The sequence below is a fragment of the Alternaria arborescens genome, assembly GCF_004154835.1.
Source record: "Alternaria arborescens strain FERA 675 chromosome Unknown contig_5, whole genome shotgun sequence".
Lineage (NCBI taxonomy): Eukaryota > Fungi > Ascomycota > Dothideomycetes > Pleosporales > Pleosporaceae > Alternaria > Alternaria arborescens.
This window is the reverse complement of record NW_021167860.1, coordinates 1,264,898-1,291,827: the sequence shown is the minus strand read 5'-3', so window position 1 is coordinate 1,291,827 and position 26,930 is coordinate 1,264,898. Positions and strand designations below refer to the sequence as shown.

Genomic DNA, 26,930 nt, shown 5'->3' with positions numbered 1-26,930 from the left:
AGCCTAAGACGGAGGATATGATGCAAGGTAGATCTCCGAGGTCGGGGAAATATCTATCTATCTCGATACGAGAGATGCTATTATGAGCTGAGTAAGTTCTCAAATTACATGCAGGACACATGCGACGAGATCGCGATGCGGGGCAGCTGTTAGATCACAAACAGGCTGAGCGAACGGTGTGGGATCTGCTCTACAACATTCCTTTTGCGCCTTGCACTAGCGTGGAGATAGAGAGGCGTAGGTCACGGCGCAATACATGTGTACTGCGGATGCAACTGCAGAGCAATGCATATGAGAAGCGAGTGTTCCGTCCGCGGGTATGAGGGCGCGAGAGTTACCTGTGAGCTCAGCGTCCCGTCATTCTTGCGGTGTAGCAGGTGTTTTGCTGGCTGCATCCACGACGCATGCTGAAGTGTATGGTGAACGATTCGATGTCAGAAGAATAGTGACATTTCTTTTTCCTAGTATACAAGATCGGCCAACTTTTAGACGTCGCAATATAGTACATCCAAATCGTTATCCAAGCCTCCTGCGTACAACACAGTGACGTATCTTCCAACGTCCAACTGCGTTCGAGTCTAGGATATGCAAGCATACCCACATCCCGCGCATGCTAACATGTTGTTCATATTACCCAGTTGTCCCAACAGATTTGACCTTGAACTCAGGGTGTCTAAGCTCGGGGCTTCGCACCGCTGCGGACGCGCTTGGCTTCTGGGCGCTGGAGGTGGGAGGCGGGGATCCAGCTCTCATCGTAGGCCTTTGCACCTGAAGTAACAGCGGGGCCATCAGCGCCGACGACAGCAACCTGGTCGGTGGGATCGACCTTCTTGCTCTGGCCTGAGGACATCTTAGCGCGCTCGCCACCCTTGCCGCGGCCCTTCTTCTGGGGAAAGAAGGTAGAGATCCAGGTGTTGTAGACAAAGTAGACAGTTCCACCGAACGCGCCGAGGAGAACGAGGTATAGGAAGATACTGGAGCAAAGAAGTAAGTACACGTGCTGAAAATAACAGGGCGCTCCACGAGCGTGCGCAGGGTAAAGAGTGCCTTGGTACATACATCTGAGGGTCGAAGAAGCTGGTAGGTGCCTCAACAATGCTGACAGTCTCGTTGTAGACCGGAACGGTGATGAGGTTATTCTTGCTATCCTTCAGCACAGTCACGAGCTGAAGACGAAGGTTCTGAGGGTGCATTTCTGTCGTGAAGCTGTAAGGAATTGTCTCGTTGGCGCCAGCAGGAATTTGGATCGAGTAGCGCTGGCGGGTGAGGTTGCGAAGGATCTGGGATTGTCCTGCAACTTCCTGGATCAGCGAGCCGCCGACAATGGTGACGCCGACAGGAGCGGGCTCATTGTTAACCACGGACAGACGCGCCTGCGTGGGCTGGCCGTTGATGAGCTTGACGCCAAAGATCTCAGACTGGGGGAAGGACACGGAGACGGCGACATTGAGATTGGGTGTTTGAGGCTCGTCGACTGCTTGCTTCTCAGCCTGAGAGTACAACTGTTAGCCATCTGATGTCATGCTGCGTCAGGAAGTTCCGAGCTTACTGCGGGCTCAGCAACGGTGCCGAGAGCTCGTAGGGAGAGCAAGAGTAGAGATGAAAACTTCCAATTGACCATGATGAAGGCGAACCAAGACGATGAGATGGGAGAAGAAGAGGAGAGAGGGCGTGTGGGAACAGATGGGGTAATTCGAACGTGGCTTCTGGGAAGTGACGTCCGGGCGCAGCTTCCTCTTGGCGTCGGGGCACGGAACCAGGGCCGCGGCAATGCGAACCTATTCTCCAGGGACGCCTCGCCTTCACCACCTCACGCGACAGTCTGATGTTGCCGACTCCCTGTGTGCTGCACCTTGTTGCGTACTGCTATTTGTATGACCATGATCTATTGCTTCACTGCTCTCCCTGGCCGCCTTTCCCAATATAGACTCGTCCAATTCTACGCGCTGGGTCGTGTTACACATGGCATGGCATCCACGCCGCAATTGTGGCTCGGTCAATTACAAAGGCAGCAGCGACCATTCATCTGCAGCTTGATATGCTTATTTGCTCTGATCGCATATACGCCGCTCCGCGTCGAGTAGCCTCCCGCCGGCATTGCCCATTCCACCTGTTTGCATTGCACTATAAAATGGCAGACTGACATCTTCTCTCGTCTTCATTGCCTCAGGTCATCGAACAGTAACTCACCGTCACCAACGGTTGCCTATTTGAGCCTGGCACTTTCCCTGTGAACCCTGGAAGGAGCGCTCAACTGTTCCCACAACCTCTTCTTTCTCACTCTAATTCCTCTCCTCTCGCCCATTATACACGAGAGCCTCCATCAGCTCTACCCTACAAGGCTTTCGCTCAATCCGGTGCCTTTCTTCTGAGCACTCACCAGTCGCTATTAGCTCAAGTTTGCCCGCTTGCGTTCCGAGATGCCGCCTTCGCTCAATGGCCATGGGCCTGCTAGCCCTGCTTCATTTGGCTTCTCAGACGCTGACCTAACAGCCTTCACCAGGCGTTTCGAGCATTTTCAACAGTTTGAAGAGGAAAAGACGCAGTTTTTAGCAGTAGGTTTGACAGGAAATACGTCTGTCCACCCGAGGTGAACTGACTCACCCTAAAGGAGATTGTTACTCGTTACGAATACATTTATCAGCAGTACCAGGCATTAGCAATCGAACGCGAACGCGACCGCGTATGGGTTACTGCATGGAAAAACGAGAAGGTGCAGTACGAAAAGAAGCACAATCACATGCTGCGAGAGATGGTAATTCACCCCAATACACATCCTCGACAACGACTCCAACAGCAAGCGAGACAACTTGCTACTTGAGTATGGAGAAGAAGCTGAAACTAAGTACCTAGTCCGATAACTCATTCGTCACAGTACTCATTGACGGCGATGGCATGATTGTAGGGCTCTTCGGCCTGCGCTTTGATGACGGGTTTGCTAACCAAAAGCCTAGTTTTGTGACAAATATCTTGGTGACGGTGAACAAGGTGGCCGTCGCGCTGCTTTAGATCTCTCCGCTGCCGTCCAGGAATACGTTGACAACGACTGTAACGATATCCCCTACGGAGCCCGTATCGTCTGCCGCATCTATGCGAGCGTGCGGGGCCTCGGCGACGTGCTTGTACGCAAAGGAGTCTACCAAGATCCCTCGGAGTTTGAAAAGTTTGTGCGCGGCTTTACACGGGGCAAAACGCTGTTTGACTTCATCGATGTTGGCGCGGGAAAAGACCGTGCTGACGAAAAGATCATAGGTGAGAGACTCCGAAGTTGCTGCTCTCAATAAATCTTAGCAAAACCTCCAGCCCATACTAAACTTCGCAGAATCATGCAAGCTATACAGCCATGACTATCATTGCCGGCGGATTCTCTTCGGTTGCTCGCACGACAACGGTTACGCGCGGATGCTAGAGGAATGCTCTGATCGTCCTGAGCTGGTCAATAAGATCATTCTTCTTGAAGGCGTCCCGTTTGAGAAGGAGCTCGTGAATTTGCCATATGACACGAAGAAATTTCCTGGGATCTTCCGCGATACAAAGATCGTGTTTTGGGGGGCTCCTATATATAGTGGCGGTCTTCCACCAGCATTTGTTCCCGCCCGCAGGGTCGATTCGAATGACAGCTCGAAGGCATCTGTATCATCGACAGGCCTGCCTACCCGGTTCCCACCTCCAGCAAAATCTCCAGTCATGGATAGCCCTCTGCCGAGCCGGGCTACGATGATGGGACTGCCTAGAACGCCATCAACATCGACACTGGCCTCGGACGGCATGGTTGCAGCAACCAAGCCAGTGCTGCCGATGAACTGGGCTGCCAAGGTCGCTGCTCCACCGCCTCCTATCAACCACTCGTCTCCCACATACAAACCGGCTAATCGCGAGGAAGTCATCGCTCGCAATCGCGCCGGTCAACGCATCGACCCACCATGTAAGGACTACGACAAGATCGAAGTGGACCGCGTCAAGAAGATAAAGATGTGCAACGTCCATTTCCTCCGGAACGAGTGCCCTTACGAAAAGAACTGCACGCACCTCCACGCCTACAAGCCCACTGAAAGCGAGGTGGCTACCCTCCGTCTCGTCGCTCGCATGGCACCTTGCAGCAACGGTAGCGGTTGCCAGGTAAGTTGGGGCTGTACAAAATGCATGTGGCATATGCAACTGACCTTGTGTTTTCACCTCTACAGGATATTAGGTGTATCTATGGCCACTGTTGCCCGGCGCCCCACAAAACCCATCATATCAAGGGCACGAAGAACTGCATTTTCGGCGACTCGTGCAAGTTCCCGATTGAGCTGCACGACATCGACACCAACGTGGTCAAGACGCTGGTTGTTCGCTAGGATGAGCATGGTAAGATTCGATGTCTGGGGGACAGAATGATGAAATCGAATTGTCGTAGATAAGCACGCAAACGGGAGGTACCTAGCAGAAGTTCGCATCTAGGAATATCTCATGGGATTCGTTAGACTAGGAAACCACGATTATGCTAACTGACACGTACGTTCAACGACCCTACAAGTGTGAGATCTGAAGTGTGTTTTTTACGATATGGTTCTGAAAAGCACAACCTGGGGGGGTTAGAACGCCCAATGCACATGTACAAGTGTCAAGAGACACTCGTAGAGGCGTCGATTATATATTGCACATCGGCATTTACCAATACGACAAGGATCTAGTCTCTAGATGTATCTTAGAAGATGAGCACAAGTACATGCTCATTCCCTCTTCCAGTCCTCAAACTCCTCATTCAGGTGTTGTTTCAGCGTTGGGAACTTGTTCTTGAAGTTCTTAGAACATCGCCAGCACTTCATATCCCAGCTGGGCCAATCACCAGGTGCAAACCTCTCGCTTCCTTCCTCTAGTGGAAACTCGTCTAGTCGAACAAGGAAACTAGAATTGAAGCTCAAGTAGTGCTTCTTATGTTTCATCCAGTCTGAATGCATGTCTCGACTGAAGATATGAATGTGCAGGTGATTCATCGAGGGATGGGTGTGCACGCCTACGACGATGTCTTTGGACCAGTCCCGACCGGGTGGGAGGAGGGAAGCTTGTTTTTCCACTGGTGGTGGGTTGCGAGAGCACATCATTTCTTCCAGAGCCTCGTTGTAGGGTTTGTCCGTGGTGCTAACGTCGCCATACTGACGTCGGAGTTCGTAGGCAGCGAGATCCTTGAGTCGGATGACGCGTTTCTCTACTTCGGCAAGGAAGGCGGCGTCTGTGGACAGCGCGTGGAGAGGATGTTGATCGTAATATTTGGGTTTTCGTGGAATGAGTAGCAGGTGTACACTGAGATACTGTCAGCGCACTGGTTGCTTTGGCCTTGTACTGCATGGATACTCACCTCGCTTTTGGGTACTTGTCTGTTATCACGACAAAGTCCTCGTCGTACTCTAGTACTTTGTTCTCCGGGTTGGTCTCGGGACTCTCGATGTATACGCCCAATCCATTCCGCGGGTCCCAGCGCTTGACTGTCTTCGTGGCCTTCTCTACAAGGCCTGGGCCGTCTGCGGCGGGTATGGCAGGGGGGTTTGGTTTTTTCGTCTGTGACATAAGTTCTGTAACTGCACCGTGAGTTAAGGTTGCGCTATGGGTTGGAAGACATGGAGTACGACGTACATGCATTGGGGCGTTTCGACGAGCCTGGAGCGACTGCAGGTTGAGGTTGATTCGGCGTCTCAGCGCCTGCTATCTCTTCCTTTGTCATTGCATCGTGGGTATGCTTCGCGGCAGCCTGATTGGTCATTGCTGACCCGATGCGACTTCTCGGAATGTGCGAGGATCTGGTGTGCTTATATCGAACTTGTATGCAAGGAATGCGAAACACGAAGGCCGAATTGAAGCCCGAAGCGAGTTGGCGCATCGATACCGACGAGTGAGCGCAACGTGACGATGACGATGAGGCTCTGATGCGATGGTCCAAGCGTACCGAGGCATCCCTGCAATCATCGGAATTTCGGATTGCGCATCGCAATCAAGGGAAAGGTCCAAGAGCTCACGATGGCTACCATTACAGCTTCTGTTTTCGCGCTTGAATACCCCGAAGAGTGGTGGATTATCAGACATAGTGGCTAAACCCTTTTATTAGAGACGGCGCCCTTTTCACCGCCCACAGGCAAAACAGATAATCCAATCTTTACCCTTCCGAGTCCAGCATACCTCTATGGAGGCTGAGAGATCTGGTCGCTTTATACATATCGTGAAAGATGCCAAAGAACGCCCATCCGCCCCGTGGCAAGCTTGCCAAGAAGACTGTACCTCCTGAGGAAGACACATCATTCATCGTCTTTGGGGACGGCAAAGCCAAGAAGAAGAAGGGGGAGAGTTCTGGGGGTGATGCTGGCCAGAACGAAGGCAAGGGCAAAGGAAAGGCTGCTGCTGGAGCCGCCGAAGTTGGACCAAAGAAGCCGGATACGAGGACTTTGATCGCAGGCGCATCGTGGACAGGAAAGCTCCCAGTCAATCTGCTGTCGGAACATTTTCAGAAGCAGCAGTGGAGCAAACCTGACTACCGTATCGTGAGTTGCGGCGCCAAATTAGTAGTAGGGCTTTACTGATGTTCGGCAGCGCAAAGATGGTGACCAGCATTTCGCGTATGCTGTGGTACTGTCCAAGATGAATCAGAAGACACGGGAGACGACCACCCTACCCCCCATCAAAATCCCCTCTGACCTCGAGGAACAGGCTCACCAGCCTACCGCCGTTGAAGCCCGCAACTTTGCCGCGGCCTATACCCTCTTTCGAGTTGCCAGCGCGAAGAACCTCCACATGATGCTCCCCCCAACGTACAAAGATCTTTGGAAGGGACAGTTCATGGACCTCAAAAAGAGGGACGAGCAGGAGGGAAAGGGATGGATGTATGAGGCAGACCCCTTCTTCGGATTCACAGAGCGGGAGAAGGCGAAGGAGGCAGCGACGAAGGCGCGTGAGAAGAGACAGAAGCAACAGGCAGAGTCGCAGAAGGCCCATAACCAACAGCCTGGTGCGGCCATGCCAAACTCCAACGGCCCGACCCCCAGCAGGAACCTGCTGAAGGGATGGGAGAGGGTACCCAAGATTGAGTTGGGTAAGAGGACGCGAAAAGAAGCAGAGCGTTTGATCCGCCGGGACGCACTGTGGAACCCGAACGGTATCGAGATGGACACATCTATCAAAAATCGACTAGTCGACGAGATAGAGGAGCTTGGCTTCCGAAGGAGTCATGTCCAAGAAGCTGCCGATATCTGCAAAGACCGAGAAGAGATCATCGAGTGGCTCCTCATCCATGTGCCTGAGGATGACCTGCCATCGTGGTCATTACCAGAAGGCTATGTGGCTGGCGTCAGCATGGCTAGCTCCAATCTCAAGCGTGAAGGTGCTGTAAAACGCCTTGCTGCTGCCGGATATTCTGCAGATCTCTGCGAGGAGGCTTACGACAGCCAAGGCAGCGATGAAAGGAAAGCTGCAGCTTTGCTACAAGCCCGTCTGCTGCGACCGGACGAGGAGGACAGCATTATCGCACAGGACCTGGCTGATCTTTCGATGACGGATGGTGATCCTGATATGTCCCCCGAAGACGATCCCTGGGAAGTGGAAATGTCATCTCTTGAAGCCATATACGACCGTCTGTTCTCACGTCCTGCTCCAGAATCGTGTCGAATCGAGCTAGATGTTAAGCAACAGGGAAAGAGGCTCATACTGCAGGTCAGGAAGCCTTTCGGTCCTTACCCCGCCGTTGTCCCTATCATTACTTTTGAAGCGGCGATTCCAGCTTACATCCGCTTGAGCATCATCCGACAAGCGCTGTTACACGCCGAGGCCAACTTCGTTGGTATGCCCATGATTTACGATATCGTAGATTGGATCCAATCGAACGCTGGGGATATCTTCCAGAACCCAGGGAAACTGACCGATGTATCATCTGGCCTTGCGGCAGCAGATCATTCGTCGGAACAGCAAAGCCAGAAGAGAAGAGCAAAAGGCAGGCCCAGAAAGCCCATAGACTGGACACCCAGAACACCCACTAGTCAAAAGCTGCTATCTGACTGGCAGGCCAAGCAGAATTCTCCAGTTCAGCAAAAGATGATGAAAGCTCGACAGTCACTCCCAGCTTGGAGGTTGAGAGATGACATCGTACGAACGGTCAATGATTGCAACGTCACGATTATCTCAGGTGAAACTGGATCAGGAAAATCGACTCAATCTGTGCAGTTCGTCCTCGATGACTTGATTCAACGACAACTCGGTGCTGTTGCGAATATAATCTGTACTCAACCACGCAGAATATCTGCGCTTGGTCTTGCCGATCGTGTGGCTGATGAGCGATGCTCTCAGGTTGGAGATGAGATTGGTTACACTATTCGTGGAGAGTCTAAACAGAAGCCTGGAGTCACTAAGATCACATTCGTCACAACTGGTGTTCTTCTGAGGCGCCTCCAAACGTCGGGCGGCAATGCCGACGATGTTGTTGCTGCACTAGCCGATGTTAGCCATGTTGTTGTTGACGAGGTACATGAGCGCAGTTTGGATACTGATTTCTTACTCGTTTTACTACGTCAGATCTTGCGAAAGCGGAAAGATCTCAAAGTCATCTTGATGAGCGCTACTCTCGATGCTGCTGTGTTTGAAGCGTACTTTAAGGAGGTCGGGCCGGTGGGCCGTGTTGAGATCGAAGGCCGCACCCATCCTGTGACTGACTACTACGTCGACGACGTTGTGCATTTCACTGGATTCAAGGGGTATGGAACAGGGGATGAAGAGGCCATCGAGGACAAGTCTTTTTCTGCAAACCTCCGGAGTATTGGCTTTGGTATCAACTACGACCTCATTGCGGAAACTGTTCGTCACATTGATCGTCAGCTCGGTGATAAGGATGGAGGCATTCTCATCTTCCTTCCTGGTACCATGGAGATTGATCGCACACTTCAAGCGCTCAGTCAGTTCGCAAACCTCCACGCATTGCCTCTACATGCGTCACTCATGCCTGTTGAGCAAAAGCGTGTCTTCCCTCCCGCTCCCCACGGCAAACGTAAAGTTATCGCATGTACCAACGTCGCAGAAACGTCGATTACGATTGAGGATATCGTTGCTGTTATCGATACGGGTAGGGTCAAGGAGACGAGCTACGACCCACAAAACAACATGGTTCGCCTAGCCGAAACCTGGGCTTCCAGGGCGGCATGCAAACAGCGGCGAGGTCGAGCAGGCCGTGTCCGAGCAGGTGACTGTTATAAGCTGTATACACGTAATGCCGAAGCCAAGATGATGGAGCGGCCAGACCCTGAGATTCGACGTGTGCCACTCGAGCAGATGTGTCTATCTATCAAGGCGATGGGTGTTCAGGATGTCTCAAGCTTTCTTGCTTCAGCGCTCACACCACCAGAAAGCACAGCGGTGGAGGGTGCAATCCGATTACTCTCACAGATGGGTGCGATTACCGACGACGAACTGACCGCTCTTGGTCGCCACATGTCCATGATCCCGGCGGATCTTCGTCTGGGCAAGCTTCTTGTTTACGGCGCAACCTTCGGTTGTCTTGAAGCTGTGTTGACCATCGCGGCTGTCCTGACCGCTCGCAGTCCGTTTATATCACCACGAGAGCGAGACCAAGAGACCCGAAACGAGTTCGACCACCTACGCGCATCTTTCTCAAACAACCAAGGAGACTTGCTTGTAGATCTTCGAGCTTACGAACAATGGGCTGCATTGCGCAGTAAAGGCATGTCAACACGAGACCTTCGTTTCTGGTGTCAAGACAACCGCCTTTCTCCTCAGACCATGTTCGATATCGCTTCCAATCGCACGCAGTACCTCTCGTCTCTCAAGGAAATCTCCTTTATCCCAACGCACTACTCTTCTCTCAATCCTTCCACACATGGGTCATACAACAAGCACAACGCCAACGACGCACTCCTCCGTGCGCTCATCGCTGGGTCTTTCAACCCACAAATCGCACGCATCCAACTCCCTGACAAAAAGTTCGCCGCTGGAATTGCCGGTGCCGTAGAACTTGACCCCTCAGCCCGCGAGATCAAATACTTCAATCAGGAAAACGGACGTGTCTTTGTTCATCCTTCATCCACGCTATTCGCCAGTCAGACATTCCCGCATAATGCGAGTTTCGTTGCGTACTTCAATAAGATGGCTACAAGTAAAGTTTTCATAAGAGATATCACGCCTTTCAATGCATACAGCTTGTTGTTGTTTGCTGGTGAGATCAAGGTTGATACTCTTGGACGCGGACTGGTGGTAGATGAATGGATACGGTTGAGAGGGTGGGCTAGGATCGGAGTACTGGTTAGTAGGTTGAGGGGTATGTTGGATAACGTGCTTGAGGGTATGGTGAAAGAACCTGGGAAGGGAGTCAGTGGAAAACAAAGCGAAGTCATTGACATTGTTCGATGGATGGTTGAGCGGGATGGATTAGATGCTTAGACGACCTGCTTAGCTTTAGATGAAATTGGTATAACGTGCAGTCTGCCTTGATTCGTTGGCAAAGACGGACATGATAATGGAGCAAGCTTTCTCCGCTAGGCATAGCCTATGCTGAGTGCCACACAACCTCAGTCCGCGCCGGTCTTCTTTGTGCCATCCAAAACATGCGCCTCCATTGTTCCTTCTGGCCACAATGTCGGTCCTGCAGCCGTATAGTTCGTAATCCTACTCCAAAACTCTGGTATCAGCACGCCCGTTGAATTCCACTGGTATCCACCCGGAAATTTGATCGTCGGGCCCAGAACACCCACACCACTGCCCACGACATTGATCTGCGCACAAGCAATATAGAATTGGTAGTTATCTGGTTTATGTGCTGCGTGGAGCGCGAGACCTTCGGCGCGGAGCAGATATTCGCCTGATGGTGTTTCAGAAGGAAGCTTGAAGTTGAACGTTCGCGCGTTGTGGGTTGCCCATTTGAGGATGCCGTCGCTGGCGCCGTAGCTCGAGTTCAAAGAATAGGTCAAGCTGTAGATCTTTGTCCAGTCGCCTGAGCCATCGTACTCAGCGGCAGGGCCTGGCGCTCTAGATAGGTAAATCTGTTGTGGTCCAGGGTGGCCGAAAGTATCCTTGACTGCGAAGCCTAGCATATCGCCAGCAGCAACGGTGTAGGTTTTGGTGTTGATTGCAACACCAGATTCTGCACCGGAGTTGCAGCGCATATATATGGAATTGACGTCTTGAAGAGGGTAGTTGGAATTGTTGGTTTTGCGAACGTATTCATATGGTGAGCCAATAATCTCGCCATTAACGATTATACGGTCGTAGTTCCAGTGTGCGAGACATGTCGATGCGCTTAGTAAAGGACAAACTATCAAATTGGAGAGCTTCATTGCGATTGTTGTGTTGAACATAGAACAGCTATCTGTGGCTCTCTTATACTGTGTACTTGGACATCTGGTCATGAGGCTCGGGAATCGTTGTACCGACATAGATGAGTATAGATAGTGTTTTCGGTCAGGATCCGGGAATATGTGTCGATCTCCAGGATAATGCCAGGTTATTGATTGTTTTGCCGGTAGTGCTCAAGCGCGTAGATTGATGTTGGCCTAGAGAGCAAATGAACATAGAAAGACCATTCTGCATAAATCCTTCAAGCTTCGTGCAAGGGTCTATCAGAGTAGGCGATGGTTCGCCATGCTGATGAAAAATGATTGCAAATTTCAGCGATGCGCTCAATTACTGATCGTACTCATTGTGGCTTTAGGCAACGACCTTGTGCAGCCATAGCAGATGTCTCTTCTGGCATGTGTAGACTCGAAGTCATCCCCATCTTGCTGATCACCACCCCAGCCATGGATGCCAAATCGACCGCCAGGTACAGGCATACTACACAAACTGCATTTTGGGTCTGAAAGTGCATCGGGTCGAGCCTCAAGCTTGCTTGTTGTGCGTACGACATTAGCAACGATACTTGGAAAGTTCTCCTCGACCGATTCGAAGTACTGCGTCATGAGATCGTCAATAGTGGTATTCTTTGAGCTTGTTGATGCTTGTGTGGCTCCTGATGAGGTCTCATGAACAAGTGATGATAGACCAGGATCGGCCATGTTGATGTAAGATACTAGCTCTTTCTTTAGGACATCTCGAAGCGGGTAATGGAAGTTGAGATCAAATGGCGACGATCCGTCGGAGACTTGCCAAGGCAGAGAGAAACCTCTGCCCTTCGCGGTCTCAGTAAGTGTCTTTTGAGCGAGTCTGGTGGTGCTGTCACCCCAGAGAACACTTTCGCAACCAGTCGATTTGGCATATTCTACGATCAGCCTTGTTCGAAGGGTAGACAACACGTCTGCACGAGCAGTTGCCGATGTGAGCGAATTAATCATGCGAACGAAATGCTCCTCAGGGCTCCAGCCTACGGTTTCCTCGGTCTGTGGCACCAGAGACCGGATTGAGGCATCGTCTGGGACCATGCGAAATACATCGTGCAACGGCAGTGAGGCATAGTGATGGTCCGGGTATTGTTCGCGAGCCTCGTCGAGCAGCTGAGCAGCCTGCACTTTCTGCTCCGGATCTTCGATATATATCGCGCTGATCTCAAATCCGGTCCGGCCAGTCTTGCTCTTTTGCGTCTTTAGATGCAGATCCAGTATATGAAGGAGAGTTGTAGATGAGACGCCGAACGACAGGGGTACTAGAATCCTACGTTGCTGCTCGGCTCCAAAATTCACACGAAACGACTCCAAGCGCTTGATGCATTTTGTATGCACATAGCGGGCAAAACAGTCACTGCACAAATTTAGCAAATTCTTCTTCCCCTCTAGGTGGCGTAGACTGACTGGCAAAGTGGCTCAGAGCGCACAACGAGGACGGAAATATTGTCTTTGCATCGCCTGCAAGGCTCACCAGAGGTGCCAGTTATGTGTTTGCCTGGCATGATGTGCGTGTGTCTTGTTTTTTTTTGGGGGAGGTTATTGGTGAAAGGGCTTGGTAGGGCTGACTGGTCGGCTGTTTCGGTGATGGTTGCCCATTGAAGGCTCCAAGGCTGCGCCACATTCTAGGAAGCGCGCTAAGAGCTACCGGGAAGGCGGACTCGTAGGTGACGAACGCGCAAGCTAAACATCGACAACTAAACACGACCCTACACCCATGACCCGTCTTGGACCAGGAATTGACGGAAAGACACTATCGCCGACTCGAATCGAACCGCGTCCCTCCGCCTGAAGCGCTGTAAACCCCCAGCCGTCAGCTCCGCCAGCTGGCCTCACATCGCGGCAAGATGAAGGCACGGCTGCGCAACCTCGCTCTACTGCTGTTAACTACTGTGACAGCAGTAGCAGCAATGGACGTGACGCTGTCTGACAAGGAGACCCAAAAATGCAGGTATGAGGAAACTGCCGGGCCATGAGTTACACATGGACAGCATGCTGATCCAAAGTCCAGTGGCATGTACAGCAAGAAGTCGTGGGGAGGCAAGGGCGACCCCTTCATACTTGTGAAATTCATAAAAGACCCGAAGAAGAATGAAGGAATCAAGGACCAGACTGTCAGTGTCGTGGTCTGGGAATGGAAAGACACTTTGCTTCTGGGCGCACCTTCCGATTTGCCTGTGAACGATGTATGTGGGCCTTGCATGGTATCTGGATGATCCAACTGACAAGTCTCTCAGAAAAACCGCCATTACATTTGCGACGACGAATCGATCAAATTAAACCTCTGCAACGGCACACATAAAGGCGAATGGGTACTCGCGGAAGACGTCGAGAACCTCTGGCAAATGCCTATCAGGACCGAAGCTATCGACCTGAACGACCCGAAAGCAATCAAGTACCCGACTTCCACCGCAGAGACCAAAGTACCAATCAAAACTGGCTATTACTGTGTGGCTGCGAATGCGCAAGACAAGCAATTGCAATTCGAGGCTATCGTGACTTTTCGGAACGCTTATGGAGAGCTGCAAGCCGCCCAGATCGCAAAGCTGCCTTTTTACGGCGGAATCACCATTGTGTATTTTGTTGTGTTGGCATTCTGGGGCTTCCTCTACTTCCAGAACCGTCACGATATTCTTGCCGTCCAAAACTACATCACTGCTATCCTAGTATTTCTGGTCATCGAGATGCTGATGACTTGGGGCTATTACGACTACCAGAACCGCCACGGTAACAACGTCGGCACCAAGGCACTCATGATTGTCGTCGCCGTACTCAACGCTTTCCGTAACTCCTTCTCCTTCTTCCTGCTCCTGATCGTATGTATGGGATATGGCGTTGTCAAGCCTTCCCTCGGCAAGACAATGACGGTCGTCCGCTGGCTTGCTGTAGCACACTTCGTCTTTGGCGTAATTTATGCTGTAGCATCACTTACTGTTCGTCCCGATGACGCCGGACCTCTAGTTCTGTTGGTCATCCTCCCACTCTCAGCCACACTTACGGCGTTTTACATCTGGACCCTGAACTCGCTCAACCTTACGATGAAGGATTTGATGGAGCGAAAGCAGCACGTCAAAGCTACCATGTATAAGAGGTTATGGTGGTGCATTTTGACGAGCATTATTGTCATTTTCGGTTTCTTCTTCATCAACAGCTTCACCTTCGCCGGAGCTTCGACCCCCGACTTTGCTCCGACACACTGGCAAACACGATGGTTCGTGCTTGACGGCTGGCTAAATCTTGTCTACTTGGCGGATGTGTGTTTTGTTGCGTACATGTGGAGGCCAACAGCCAACAACCGGAGATTTGCCATGAGTGATGAGGTACGTTCATACAACTGTACCATTTATACACTCTTACTGACGACTCTAGATTGCCCAAGATGATGAAGGTTTCGAGATCGCATCCCTCAGAGATTCTCTTGATGAAGAGGAAAGAGGCTCAGATCAGCCTCCATCCTACGACCCAGCGCAGAGGTCGAACAACAACGCGCGCGATGTGTCGCCATTGCCGGCACCACAAGCACAGAAGCCCATTGTTCCTCCCAGGGAGAGTCTTGATGGCGATACCATCTTCGCTGTAGGCGAGGACGACAAGTGGAGTAGTGACGAAAGTGACGAGAGTGACGAGAGTGACGACGAGTCAGGGCCGGCGAGCCCAAAAGAGGGCAATAGCGAGCGTTCGAGGTTAACGGGTCGTAAGAACGACTAGTTCTTGGCTTGACGCGACCATACTTCGAATTATTGAGCAGCGGCGTTGAATGTCCGAGAACGCTTTTCAAATCGATAGCGTGTGCTCATATTCTGTCTTGTAGATTAGGCGTTTCTAGCGTTCTGAATAGTGATTTTAGTTCGAGGAGTCAGATCTGGCATATTCGATCACCTTTTAGTCTAGTCTTAACTCCGCAAATGCCGCATGCCGTCAGAGCTCTTTCTTGTCATCACGTCCGTCATCTCACACCGGGAACCTGGTCACCATCATGGCTGCCTTATCGCTGGGTGCATCACGAAAGACGCCCAAATATATATGCGATGCTTGCAGGACGAATGTGCGCTGTCTGCCCAGACCCGCCGCCGACGCGCACCGAACATTTAGCACCGCGTCGTCTTCAAACGACAGAATCTCAACGCGACCGATAGCCCCTTCGTTCTTTCGCAATCGAGCCGACATTCGACCATCAACCATTAGGAATGCTCGTGAAAAATCTTCGGGACGCCCTTACTCGATAGAGGCCTCTCCGCAAGCTGCTGGCTCGAACTTCGCAGCGCTTCCGCATCGCCGCCTTATCTCCCTTACTGGCCCCCATACTGTGAAGTTTCTGCAAGGGCTCATTACGAATAAAGTCGAAGAAAGCCGCCAATCACCCTTCTACGCAGCCTTTCTCGATGCGCGCGGCAGAGTGTTGTGGGATGTGTTTGTCTGGGTGTGGCCAAAGTTGGTGCAGGAGAAGGAGCCTTGGGCATGCTACATTGAAGTTGATGAGAGTGAATTCGAGTCTCTGAAAAAGCATCTAAAGAGGCACAAACTCCGGAGCAAGGTGCAGATTTCGGATGTGAGTGCAGATGAGATAGGCGTGTGGGCGGCCTGGGGCTCAGAAGCCGGGCAACGCAGATCAGAAAGTATAATCGCCGAAATGAGCGATCCACGCTGCCCAGATATGCGTCGTTATCTCGCGAGCGCAAATACAACAACGGTAATAGAGGGAGCCGAGCCAGTGGACGTACGAGAATACCACCTCCAACGCTACAGGAATGGCATACCCGAAGGACCACAAGAGATAGCAAGAGAGAGCGCATTGCCAATGGAGTGCAATATTGATCTCTCGCATGGTATAGACTTCAAGAAAGGTTGTTACGTTGGCCAGGAACTTACCATTCGCACAAAACACACCGGCATCGTCCGGAAGCGCATCTTGCCTGTCCATATCGACAACCCCGGCAAAACAGCTGCCCTACCGGAACATGGGACTGACATTAAGCAGCTAGATGAAAACGGGCATATCAAGAAGGGGCGTGCAGCAGGCAAGTTCATCAGAGGCATTGGAGATGTGGGTCTAGCACTGTGTCGATTGGAAAACATGACTAGTATGAAAATCAGTGCTGAGGGAGGGACGTGGAAACCTGGTATGGAGTTTGGGTGTGAGACGAATGATGGGATTGTCAAGTTAAATCCCATTTTGCACGATTGGTTCGTGCAAAGGGAGAGGGAGCTCTGGGACAAGAATAGGTTGAGGCTGTAGAGATATGATGAATCGCAGTATGTTCACCATTTCATGTCCCGTGTAACTACCTGTTTGTATTTGGATTCATCGTTGAAATATGCCGTGCAAGTTCTGGTCTTGACCGGCACGCTTTGTTTGCAATAGCCCGTAAGCCTACCCGTGGATGGTGGGGCTGTGCAATTGTGGCTTGGCCCGTGTAGCCTGGAAAACGTCACCTGGCTGTTCCATGCCGTATCTTTACTATACCCTGACCACACCCGTAATCATAATTCCTGACCTTCCTCCGCTGTACTTCGAACGTTCTTTTGACTATAGTTCCTCTTTCGCAGCCAACGTGTTTATATCTTAATAACTAGTTGATATGGTCGCCACACTACCCTCAAATTCATCCAAGCACCACTTCTCCATTTCAAGCATCATCTCAAAATTTCGGGAAAGGAAAACGACGGGCAACGAAAAGAACGGTGCGCAATCAGTGCAAGATGCACCACTAGAAGCGCGGCCGCCACTGAAGCCGGGAATGTTACCCTTAGTCCTACCAGAGCATCAACAAACTCTATCGAGACTTGGTTGGACCACTGTCACTTTTCCAAACTCTTTGTCGGCACAGTCATCCCCAGACTTGAACGAGCCCCATGCGCCAGAGCCTGGACCTCATCCTCTTCAGACTGCCTACGAGCAGCTATTCGCAGCAAGTCAAGCTTTCTTCAACCAGCCCGATAAGGAAAAGCAGCAATGGAAGCACAAACTTAGGTCTGAAGAGGGCTGGTCCAAGATCCCAGGAGAAAAGGAATTCATCACTTTGAGAACTCTGGAGTATTGCCCGGAAGTCTTAAGAGAGCCTGCTGAGAGATATTGGGATCTCATCGGACAACACTGCAAAAACACGTTGGGCAGAATCTCGACGTCCCTGGGATTGCCAGACGGCGAAGATGAGGGACTGAAGCAATACGTTGGGCCCTGTGGTTTATTGCAAGATTCAGATAAGAAGAAAACAGCGACGATGTTGCGTTTATTTCGATATGAAGGATGGGAAGCGAAGGTCGTCGCTGAACCGCATGCTGATCTAGGACTACTAAGTGTGGTGGTCGGGGATGTGCCTGGCCTGGAGGTCTGGGATGGAGCCGACTGGTTCGCTGTAGAAAAAGTAGTCGAGGGTTCTGGGAGAAAAGGAGCTACTATGCTTGCTGGACGGCAGCTCGAACGACTCTCCAATGGAAGATATCCTGCTGGTGGCCATCGCGTCGTAGCTTATGGATCCATGGAACCTCCAACAAGCCCCACCCAATCTGCTCCGCAGCCTTCTTCCACTAATTCCGCTTCCGTCAATGACAAAAGATACCGATTTTCGATTGTCTTCGTTCTCCGCGCTCATGAACCTACTATTATCAAATCCGATTCCCTAGAGACTGAAGTCACCGGCAAATGGGCCGAGCCTATGAACGGCATTACTGCTGGTAAATTTTACGAGAAGATTCGAAGCCAGCATTTCAATATCAACATCGACATGGATGAGAGGGAGAAGCAAAGGAACAAGCTAGACAACATCAAAGGAGGGAGGAAAGACGAGAGATGAAGGTCTGTGAAAGAAGAAGTGTTGAACAGTGATTAAATTAGTTCTATCGTGTTTCAGACATGACTACGTAAATTTTGACACAATCAATCCATACAATCATACATCTCGCTGCAAGGAGAGGAGCTAATCAGATTTGGCCTAGTATCCTCATTTGAACACCGAATCTTTTCCACCTAGGCACATACACCACTAATATTATCACTGAATCGCGCTGCGTGAAACAATGCGCGGATCAATTCATCGTTCATTGTAGTACTGGTATCAGCTAAAGTGCGCAGTATGACGCATACCTAAGTAAGTTTAAGGTCAGCTGTAGGCTCAGCCTCCTGTCATCTTGTGGTGGGGTCGAAATCGAAATCGAGAACCTCATCTCCACAACTCGTCAATACCAGTCCAAGTCTTTGAAGACCTGGCAAAATCCTCAGGCGACCCAACAATATTCGTCTGATACGCAGTTCCATCATGATCTTTATCGACACTAAGACCCTGGCTCTGCATGTTCGAGATAATGATGATCCAGATCAACGGTATGCCGTCTTGTCGCACGTATGGGGTCCTACCAAGGACGAGTTGACTTATGAAGAGATGCATGTTGCTCCGCAAGACCGTCCAAAATCCACGCTCGCAAAGCCAGGGTACCGGAAGATCATCGAGACCTGCAGGATAGCTTCTTCACATCGGTACAGACTACCATATGTATGGTGCGATACTTGCTGCATCAACAAGTCCAGCAGTGCAGAGCTTAGCGAAGCAATCAACTCCATGTTCAGATACTACAAAGAAGCTCGGGTGTGCTTTGCCTATCTCTTCGACGTCACTGAAAGCGATTACTCCTTCATCTCATCAAGATGGTTTTCTCGCGGCTGGACACTACAGGAACTCATTGCGCCGAAGGATGTCGTCTTCTACAACCAAGAATGGGAGTTTCGAGGTACGAAATCGAGCCTGGCTACCCAGATTACGGAGATCACAGGAATTCCTGACAAGATCCTCAAGCAAGAGATGGAGCTGAGTGAGGTGCCTGTTGCTCAGCGCTTCTCGTGGGCAGCTGAGCGCAAGACTACCCGGGACGAAGACATGGCATACAGCCTCCTTGGTATATTTGATATTAACATGGCAATGCTGTATGGAGAAGGGTCAAAAGCATTCATCCGCTTGCAAGAACAGATACTCAGCCAATGTGCTGATGACTCGATCTTCCTGTGGAATGACCAATTCTCGGATCAGGAGCTGACCGGTCTCCTTGCTCCTTCTCCGAAAAGTTTTCGACAAATGCGATCAATCACACCTGAGCCGACAGTACGTCCGCGGGACTTTTACCTTACAAATCGTGGCATCCGTCTCAAGCTGGGTAAGAGATGTCCCTTCACGAATTGCATGTGAGACATATACTAACCCCGTACACGCATCTTTTAGGTCTCGCATGGGACAACGATACCGGACTTGCTATATTACCAGTAAAGCACTCCCTCGGTACTGTGGGAAAACCTGTTGGTGTATACCTCAGGCGAGTCGGGCCGGATTTATTTGTTCGCGCGCAGCCTCAAAAGTGCCCCTCGGTGAAGACCGAAGTGGTGTACACTGAGTTCACTGCAGCCAAATCGTTGACAACCGCGCAAGCCGCGACGATCATGGACAAAGTCATGCGAGTAATTAAGCCTGCGAATGTCCGTGTCAACCGAGTGGAACCCGATGGCCTTTGGGACCCATCCGCAAAGTGGCTGCACGCAACGCACACTGGCGCCATCGTCGGCTATATGGAGTTCAAATCCGATGCATATCCTGTCTTCGCATTTGTGTTCTTCTTCAGGAACGGCCATTGGTCAGCTACCGTGGTCGTTGGTGATCGGTGGACTGCTAGACGGAAGGACTTTTACAGACACTACCATGTCAATCTTCATGAGCTCTGGTATTTCGACACAATGGGCGATTCCAGGATGGAAAAGATCGAAAAAATCAAACCTGACTCCCATGTTTTGACACTGCATATGCGAGTTGCAAGGGGTACTGCACGACCCCATCTGGAGATAAGGGAAGTAGATAGGAAAGAGGGCTCATGATGAAGTGCCGATAGTGTCTGAGTGTGGAGAGCGATAGGAGTTCACGTTGTGTCATAGATCAATCAGATAATACAACACAATCGGAAATGGACAGGCATGTAAGTAGTTACGTGAGAGTACAAAAGTCTAATATCGGGTTGAGTTACAAATATCTACAAGAATGAATGAAGAATGCTGTGTGAGCCATGATCATTGGTACAGGTAATCGTACTCCTTCTTCAACCTTCCAAAGCCAATCTTTGGCTGGTAGTCCTCGACCTTGTCAGCACCAAAGTCGTAGACGGAGTAATATCTCTGTAGGAACGCAGCACCGACAAGCGCGAACCCGTACTGCTCGCTATCGTCAAATGGCGGCATGCACTGGTCACCAGGCTCGGTGAACTCGTCACCTCGCATAGTGAATGACACATCGTCTTCGGGAGCACCCTCACCAAGAGTCAGAGTGACTGCCCACGAAGCATTCAGATGTTGACACTCCATGCGCTCCTCACCGTTCATAAGCTTGGTGTTGTTCCAGCCAAGGTTGAAGTACATGGCATCGACAATCTCTGTTGGGACGGAGAGGCGTCCAGCTCCGGTATCGAAAACAGCTCCGGCTTGATACGTTGACCATGTCGTGTTGGCCTTTGGGAAACCGCCCTTCGTTACGGCGGTGGTGGGAAGACGACCGTTGTGAATCTCGATAGTGGCATTTAGTGCCGATGGGTCCTCTGCAACGAGTACGTTGACGCTCCTGAGTGGCGCACGCCAGAGCTGATATTCCGCCTCTTTCCTCAAGGGCGCGTAGACCATCTCGCCGTCCACATACTTGTCTTCATGGCTGCCACCAATGGTCAAAACACCATCTTGCTCGCCTTCATCCTTCAAGTTCTTTCCATAGTACAATCCAAAACGTGGAGCATCCAGTTGACCGTTCCACAGTAACTGTTCGACCAGAGTCGTTGTGTTTTTCTCCGCAATGGTGGAAAAGCCTAAGCCGAGGAAACCGTCGGCGGTGATGAAACGCCAGCTGCTTTGGTTGGCAGACAGGAAGGTCTGGTTCCATTCTACGCCGCCGTCTGTAGTGCTGAAAATGTCCTGGAAGGTATCGCCAGCGACTTCGCCGCCTAGGTACGGAATCGACGCGGGAATGTCAAGGTTGACGGACGTTGATGAGGCGGACGCATTGTACTTTACTCGTTCGTAGTCCGAGATCTTTCCGTCCGGGCAGGAGGCCTCGGTACAGTCAGTGTTGACAAGGAAAATCGTTGACGAGCCGGTATCAAATAACAAGCGGTGTTCTTTGGCAGGTGTGCCAATATCCAGCTTGACGCTGGCATAGGTGTCCCTAACGACAACAGGCAGTTCGACTATTGATGCCGAAACGGTGGTGGCAACAGCCAGGAGCTTGATTATGTGGGCCACCATGGTGGAAGACGGGATATCGAGAAATCAATGTAGGGTGCAGCGAGTGTAGAGAAACGGGAAGCTTTCGATATGGCAAATAGTGTCTGGTCTCGCCATAGGTATATACTCAAATTTACGCGATTCAGTACCACAGCATAAAAATCGTATCTACCAGAGTACCCGCCGGTTGTTTCAATGGTCCAGTCTATTAGAGATGAACATCGTATTCTATTTTTAATCGAGCGGCTTTCTGGAAAGCTTCAAGCCAGATGAAGCCTGCAGGCCGATGTGAGCTGGTCGAAAGGAAGTGCGCTAGAACCATAAAAGGTCTAGTCCCGATCGGTCGGCCCGGACATGACCACGAGTGGCGCCGCTTCGCACGGGTAAGGCTGGCTAGATATGTCCTTCCAGCCACCCGATGATGACATTAGAGCTGAGCGAACTTGGTAATGCGCATACGAGAACGTTACATCGAGGCAGAAACGACGTTCCACATAACACATCACTAGATCTCGAAGGAGAGCAGGCGCAGCTAGTACGAAGCAACAGCTACGTAATAAGTAGCTCACAGGCCGAGGAACTTCCGTGAGCACAAATCTCCGAGTGATCTGCCTGTCTTTCGCACAGCACGTGGGACCGCGTCTTGCTTCCTAACCTGTAAGAGTAACACGCGCAAGACATTGTTCTTTACACATTTTCTAGTAGCTGCATCAGTGATGAATTTGGTGTTGTCGAAACTCGCTTTTCGCTTTCGCTGCTCAAGAAGATGGCAAACTTGGCAAGGTATGCATTCCCACAACGCAAAACTATTTGATGACCAGGTAGTACAAGCGATTCCGCTCGAACGGAGGCGCTAGATAGAACAGGTCGCTTTGCGATGCGCGAGAAGTAGAGGCGTTGAAGCCTGCACACAGCGTAGAGCGCTTGTGAGGAAGGTGCAAGGGCGTTCTGTCAGTAAGTAGGACGGATTGGCGAGTGAAGCTCATGGGAAAGATCATTTAAGCACCTAGGTAATCATGATAACTGTTCTTTGCTGATCAATGCTTATTCTTCTCTTCATCCGAGCGGTATATGATCATGACTGAATGCACATTGGCTAATCGTACGGGAAGCTGATGCGTGTCAGAGCATCTCGCGGTTTTGGAATGTGCTTGATCAAGTGAATGGAAAGTGTTGTTCCTCGTTGATGGAATGATGCAGACCAATGAGACATTTGTGCAGTGAGACGCGAAGCTCGAGACAGTGTGTGGGATACAGCTGATGCTGGGTGTCGCAGGCTACCAGAGCCAGTGACGTTTGATAGGGTTCCAAGTTTGGTGTTTCATCGGTTGCGGAGTGCGGAACACGGCCGTAGCGTCGAGTTGGAAACGACAACCCAGGTAGCCGAACGCATGACGCCGTCAGTACAACGAGGGAGGAGGTCAAGCAGCTGGCTGCAGAAACGGTCTCATGTGCAGTGATTTAAGAGGGCTTGAAAGGACCGAGCCGCATCTCCTTTTTGTAGTGAAGTGGCCAGGAACAGGCTAGCGCGTGAGACGTTTCAGAACAAGGCAGGGGCATGCGTTCGGGGAAGGACAAGCAAACGACGCCAAAATCATTCACCCTCCTGGCCAGCGTCACGACCTCAGTTCCCACGGCGTGCCCCTCACTGGCAGCGACATACCCGTGGCCATATTGCTTTTCGCTCCATTCTCTCGCGCTCCCGGCCGCGTCACTCGCATGCCCCCAAACACTCGCGCCCGATCGCCGCACCACGACCAGTGGCTCAGCCGCTCCTTGCTCGAAACACGCCCCAAGAACGCATGCGACGCCTGTAACGCTCTCCCTGGACCACGCACGCGATTCTCTGCTCTTTGTGCTGCTGCTATTTCCACGGCAACTCGACTCGCGCTACCACGTCCCTGCGCAGGTCGACCCAGCCACCCATCGCGCCTCGTCTCACCTGGCCATTCCTCCGAACCACGACCCCCAATCGTTCAACGCGCGCAGAGGAATGAGCTAGGATGACGCGACCCCATATCATCAGAGCAGGTACGAAGGCATACACCGAGTGCGCAATGCGAGGTGCGCCTGCTAACCCATGTGTTTAGACACCATCGACCTGCAGGACAAAACATCGCCCACCGCCAAGGACCACTCCCACCAGCCCCAACACCCGGCGCCGCTTGGAATTGGTCCAGCAGCGCCCCATCAGCAGGCTGCTATACGACAGGTCGAGCAAGAGCGCAACTCCGAGGAGGCCCGTCTGCAAGATGCATGGAGCGACGCTGGCAGTCAGCTACGAGACGACCCCGGCTCCGATGACGACCGCACTGTAATGAACAACACCAATGCACGAAATGGCCACCAGCAAGACGAGCAGGCTGTCAGGCTGAATGGCGGTGCATCCGCCGACAACGATGATGCCGACATGCAGGATGCCGATGAGGAGGACATGGACGATGACATGATGGACAAGATCTCGAGTTCGCCCTCGATAGACGATGGTGGGTATTCTCTACCTCTTCACCCCGCGATCTGGCCGGCGAGACGAGAGTCCCTGACTCCCCAGTCTTCGCCCGTGCTCTCAACTATCGCTTCTCCTTCTCCTTCTTCTTCTTCTTCTTCTTCTCCGTTTACGAATACGCCTATTCATTTTCCTATCTCTGTCCCTAATCTTTCCGCACGGGATCGACCTACATCGATCCCCGTTTCTTTACTATTTCCTTTGCACCCAGAAATCAAGTCAACGGAGCATCATCGTGGTGAGTATTCCTGGACAAGAGCCACCACGGCACCGGACAACAACGAAGAACTACTCGCGGAGGTGGGTACCAGTCCAACGACGAGACGACTGAGGGCCGTCCAACGTCGCATCGAGACAAGAGAAGACTCGCAGGCATCACTGATGTCCGAACTGGACGAGGAGCAGGTCAAACGCATATTGGAACCGATTGATCGTACCCTTCTAAACACACCGGAAGACCCCTTTCTGGATCCTGCCCCAAGTTCACCTCGAACGACAAATGACACTCCACTCAAGGCTAGCCAACCCGAAGATGAAGAGGATTCCTGGACTACCGACAGTGACGCCGACTCTTGGGACATAGATCTGGACCAAGACAACGATGATGCATCCAATGACGTCTCTTTTTCTGATGACCCTAGATTTATCGACTCAGGATGGGGAGGCGAATGCTTACGAGAAACAGAAGATATCGACTTCGAATTCGTCTACGCCCTGCACACATTCGTCGCGACCGTCGAAGGTCAGGCAAATGCAACCAAAGGTGACACCATGGTGTTACTCGATGATAGTAACAGCTACTGGTGGCTGGTACGCGTTGTCAAGGACAACAGCATCGGTAGGCATTCGCAGCTAAACCTTCAACTATTTCTAACTCAAGCTACAGGCTATTTGCCCGCCGAACACATCGAGACACCAACAGAACGCTTAGCCCGCCTAAACAAGCATAGAAACATAGACCTCTCCGCAACCATGCTTGGCGACACCGCCGAGAAATCCAAAAATCCGCTCAAGAAGGCCATGCGACGAAGGAATGCCAAAACTGTACAATTCGCGCCACCTACTTATGTCGAAGCCTCAGACTACGATTACTCGTCCGACGAGGGTGAGGGCGAACTCTTTGGTGGACCAGAGCCCAAGCAATTACAACAGCAGCAAGCAGCAACACAGGACGGCGATGCTGCTCAAGAAGAGAACCTCCAAGTACAACCACTGAAGGTGAATGGTGCAAAGAAGGATGGCCAAACCGAGGGTGATGCACGAAGCTCAAGCGAGGACTCTGCGAAACGATCAGAAGATCGAGAAAGAGGAAGCGAAGACGCGGTAGATCGGCCTTTGGACCCCAAAGTCTCTCGCAATGGTACGCTGCGCAACACAGACTCATTCTTCAAAGATGAAAACACCGAAACACGCAAGATCACACTTACTCCTAACCTGCTTCGCGACGACTCAAGCACGTCAACTACCGGCTCTCGCGAGCGTGGGCCTAGTCTGGAGAGTCTGGAAAAGAATGGTTTCGCGGATAAGGTCAAGGACGACAAAAAGAAGAAAGAGAAGAAGTCAGGTATGCTCAGTGGACTCTTCAAGCGCAAGGACAGGAAGGGTAAAGGTGCACAAGACTCCATGGACAGCGACATCGAGAAACCGGAAGAAGCGGATCGCAGTTCGCCACAATCAAAACCGTCAGACGAACTTGCAGAACGGTCGTCAGCTGAACAAGTGACAGCTCCAGCACCGTTGAGACAATTGAGTAAGCCCAAGGTGCACAGAAGTCACCGAGACGATTCGCCGCAGAAGACAAAGGGCATCTTGAAGACTGAAAGCCCAACAGAGATGAGCGCTGAACCAGATGAGTTGGACAGTGTTGACAATCAGCCGGCTGCACAACAAGCTACTTCGACTATGCGTCTGGTATCACCTGAACAAGATGAGACAAGCAAGTCAACAACAGAAGACCAAACCAGGTCTCCAGACTCAACATCCAACACCACAAGCTCAAGAAACCCATTCAGTAATATCATGAAGCCTCAACAAGAAGGGGAAGTCAAGCGCGAGAAGGTTACAAAGGCGAAGCAGCGTGTGCAATTGGATGATTTCGACTCGGACGAAAGCAGCGATCCTTTCGCGGATCCTGATGCTCGGGACAAGCAGGGGGAAACTGAGAATGTAGAGTCTACAGGTCGTCTTTCCGAGTCGCCAGTTCACGTCTCCGCAGCGGATGCACAGCCCTTGCAGAAGGAAATTGCTGCCGACAGGGAAAAAGAGTCGGAGTCTCACCACGCTCCAGGTTTGTCTACTGATAGCTCAAGTCAAGAAACCAGCTCGCCAGTATCAACGCCTACACCTGACGACAGCCCCATGAAGACTATTCCTGAGAACAACACCCTTTCGACATTCAGGTCTGACAACACGTCATCGCCCACGCATCGTGCATCTGAACCGGTCGGTCCTCCGCCGTCAAGACCAGCACCCATCCCTACCAAAGATCGCGAACCCTCACCTCCTGTATCGGCAGAAAGCACAATGCTTTCTGCGTGGTCCGACGCCTCGCTTCGTGCCTATCTGGATGACGGTAGCGAGATCCGCGACATGCTCGTTGTTATCAATGACACCACAGGTGTTGTGCCGGTCGGCCGTGATCATCCTCTCATGAAGGACTATCTCGCTGAAGAGACCAAGACCATGCAAGGCCTGAGTGGCGAACTAGATCGTCTGCTTAATGGGCTCATGGAGAAGCGTATGAAGAGAGCAGGCAGTGGTGCTAGCACAGCACGCAGCACCAGTGCAAACGGGAGTTTGAGGGCGGGGTCTAGGTTCTAGATGCGCGTTTATTGTAAGTCGT

General features: G+C 51.5%; 12 protein-coding genes across 12 annotated transcripts; 7 read left to right on the top strand and 5 right to left on the bottom strand.

The window, feature by feature from the left end:
* Positions 1–673: 673 nt before the first annotated feature.
* Positions 674–1,621, bottom strand: AA0111_g3137 (hypothetical protein; the record flags this gene model as incomplete). Its single annotated transcript, XM_028648988.1, has 3 exons — positions 674–974; positions 1,060–1,490; positions 1,550–1,621. The coding sequence occupies 3 exons, from the start codon at positions 1,619–1,621 to the stop codon at positions 674–676; spliced, it is 804 nt and encodes a 267-aa protein (XP_028509232.1).
* A 799-nt stretch (positions 1,622–2,420) lies between these two features.
* AA0111_g3136 (hypothetical protein) lies at positions 2,421–4,340 on the top strand (the record flags this gene model as incomplete). Its single annotated transcript, XM_028648987.1, has 6 exons — positions 2,421–2,555; positions 2,612–2,755; positions 2,854–2,901; positions 2,955–3,252; positions 3,323–4,119; positions 4,185–4,340. The coding sequence occupies 6 exons, from the start codon at positions 2,421–2,423 to the stop codon at positions 4,338–4,340; spliced, it is 1,578 nt and encodes a 525-aa protein (XP_028509233.1).
* A 375-nt stretch (positions 4,341–4,715) lies between these two features.
* On the bottom strand, positions 4,716–5,743 carry AA0111_g3135 (hypothetical protein; the record flags this gene model as incomplete). Its single annotated transcript, XM_028648986.1, has 3 exons — positions 4,716–5,286; positions 5,342–5,561; positions 5,617–5,743. 3 exons carry the CDS (start codon positions 5,741–5,743, stop codon positions 4,716–4,718), a joined length of 918 nt encoding a protein of 305 aa, XP_028509234.1.
* A 460-nt stretch (positions 5,744–6,203) lies between these two features.
* AA0111_g3134 (putative ATP-dependent RNA helicase) lies at positions 6,204–10,410 on the top strand (the record flags this gene model as incomplete). Its single annotated transcript, XM_028648985.1, has 2 exons — positions 6,204–6,515; positions 6,565–10,410. The coding sequence occupies 2 exons, from the start codon at positions 6,204–6,206 to the stop codon at positions 10,408–10,410; spliced, it is 4,158 nt and encodes a 1,385-aa protein (XP_028509235.1).
* Positions 10,411–10,538: 128 nt separating this feature from the next.
* On the bottom strand, positions 10,539–11,303 carry AA0111_g3133 (hypothetical protein; the record flags this gene model as incomplete). The annotated part of the gene is made up of 1 exon (XM_028648984.1): positions 10,539–11,303. One exon carries the CDS (start codon positions 11,301–11,303, stop codon positions 10,539–10,541), a length of 765 nt encoding a protein of 254 aa, XP_028509229.1.
* A 342-nt stretch (positions 11,304–11,645) lies between these two features.
* On the bottom strand, positions 11,646–12,847 carry AA0111_g3132 (Cytoplasmic tRNA 2-thiolation protein 2; the record flags this gene model as incomplete). The annotated part of the gene is made up of 2 exons (XM_028648983.1): positions 11,646–12,699; positions 12,750–12,847. 2 exons carry the CDS (start codon positions 12,845–12,847, stop codon positions 11,646–11,648), a joined length of 1,152 nt encoding a protein of 383 aa, XP_028509416.1.
* A 342-nt stretch (positions 12,848–13,189) lies between these two features.
* AA0111_g3131 (hypothetical protein) lies at positions 13,190–15,050 on the top strand (the record flags this gene model as incomplete). The annotated part of the gene is made up of 4 exons (XM_028648982.1): positions 13,190–13,293; positions 13,354–13,528; positions 13,580–14,662; positions 14,712–15,050. 4 exons carry the CDS (start codon positions 13,190–13,192, stop codon positions 15,048–15,050), a joined length of 1,701 nt encoding a protein of 566 aa, XP_028509230.1.
* Positions 15,051–15,318: 268 nt separating this feature from the next.
* On the top strand, positions 15,319–16,578 carry AA0111_g3130 (putative transferase; the record flags this gene model as incomplete). The annotated part of the gene is made up of 1 exon (XM_028648981.1): positions 15,319–16,578. One exon carries the CDS (start codon positions 15,319–15,321, stop codon positions 16,576–16,578), a length of 1,260 nt encoding a protein of 419 aa, XP_028509231.1.
* A 343-nt stretch (positions 16,579–16,921) lies between these two features.
* On the top strand, positions 16,922–18,136 carry AA0111_g3129 (hypothetical protein; the record flags this gene model as incomplete). The annotated part of the gene is made up of 1 exon (XM_028648979.1): positions 16,922–18,136. The coding sequence occupies one exon, from the start codon at positions 16,922–16,924 to the stop codon at positions 18,134–18,136; it is 1,215 nt and encodes a 404-aa protein (XP_028509527.1).
* Positions 18,137–18,598: 462 nt separating this feature from the next.
* On the top strand, positions 18,599–20,196 carry AA0111_g3128 (hypothetical protein; the record flags this gene model as incomplete). The annotated part of the gene is made up of 2 exons (XM_028648978.1): positions 18,599–19,487; positions 19,553–20,196. 2 exons carry the CDS (start codon positions 18,599–18,601, stop codon positions 20,194–20,196), a joined length of 1,533 nt encoding a protein of 510 aa, XP_028509526.1.
* A 189-nt stretch (positions 20,197–20,385) lies between these two features.
* AA0111_g3127 (hypothetical protein) lies at positions 20,386–21,603 on the bottom strand (the record flags this gene model as incomplete). The annotated part of the gene is made up of 1 exon (XM_028648977.1): positions 20,386–21,603. One exon carries the CDS (start codon positions 21,601–21,603, stop codon positions 20,386–20,388), a length of 1,218 nt encoding a protein of 405 aa, XP_028509521.1.
* A 1,982-nt stretch (positions 21,604–23,585) lies between these two features.
* On the top strand, positions 23,586–26,908 carry AA0111_g3126 (hypothetical protein; the record flags this gene model as incomplete). The annotated part of the gene is made up of 3 exons (XM_028648976.1): positions 23,586–23,613; positions 23,673–24,926; positions 24,975–26,908. The coding sequence occupies 3 exons, from the start codon at positions 23,586–23,588 to the stop codon at positions 26,906–26,908; spliced, it is 3,216 nt and encodes a 1,071-aa protein (XP_028509520.1).
* Between the last annotated feature and the right edge of the window lie 22 nt (positions 26,909–26,930).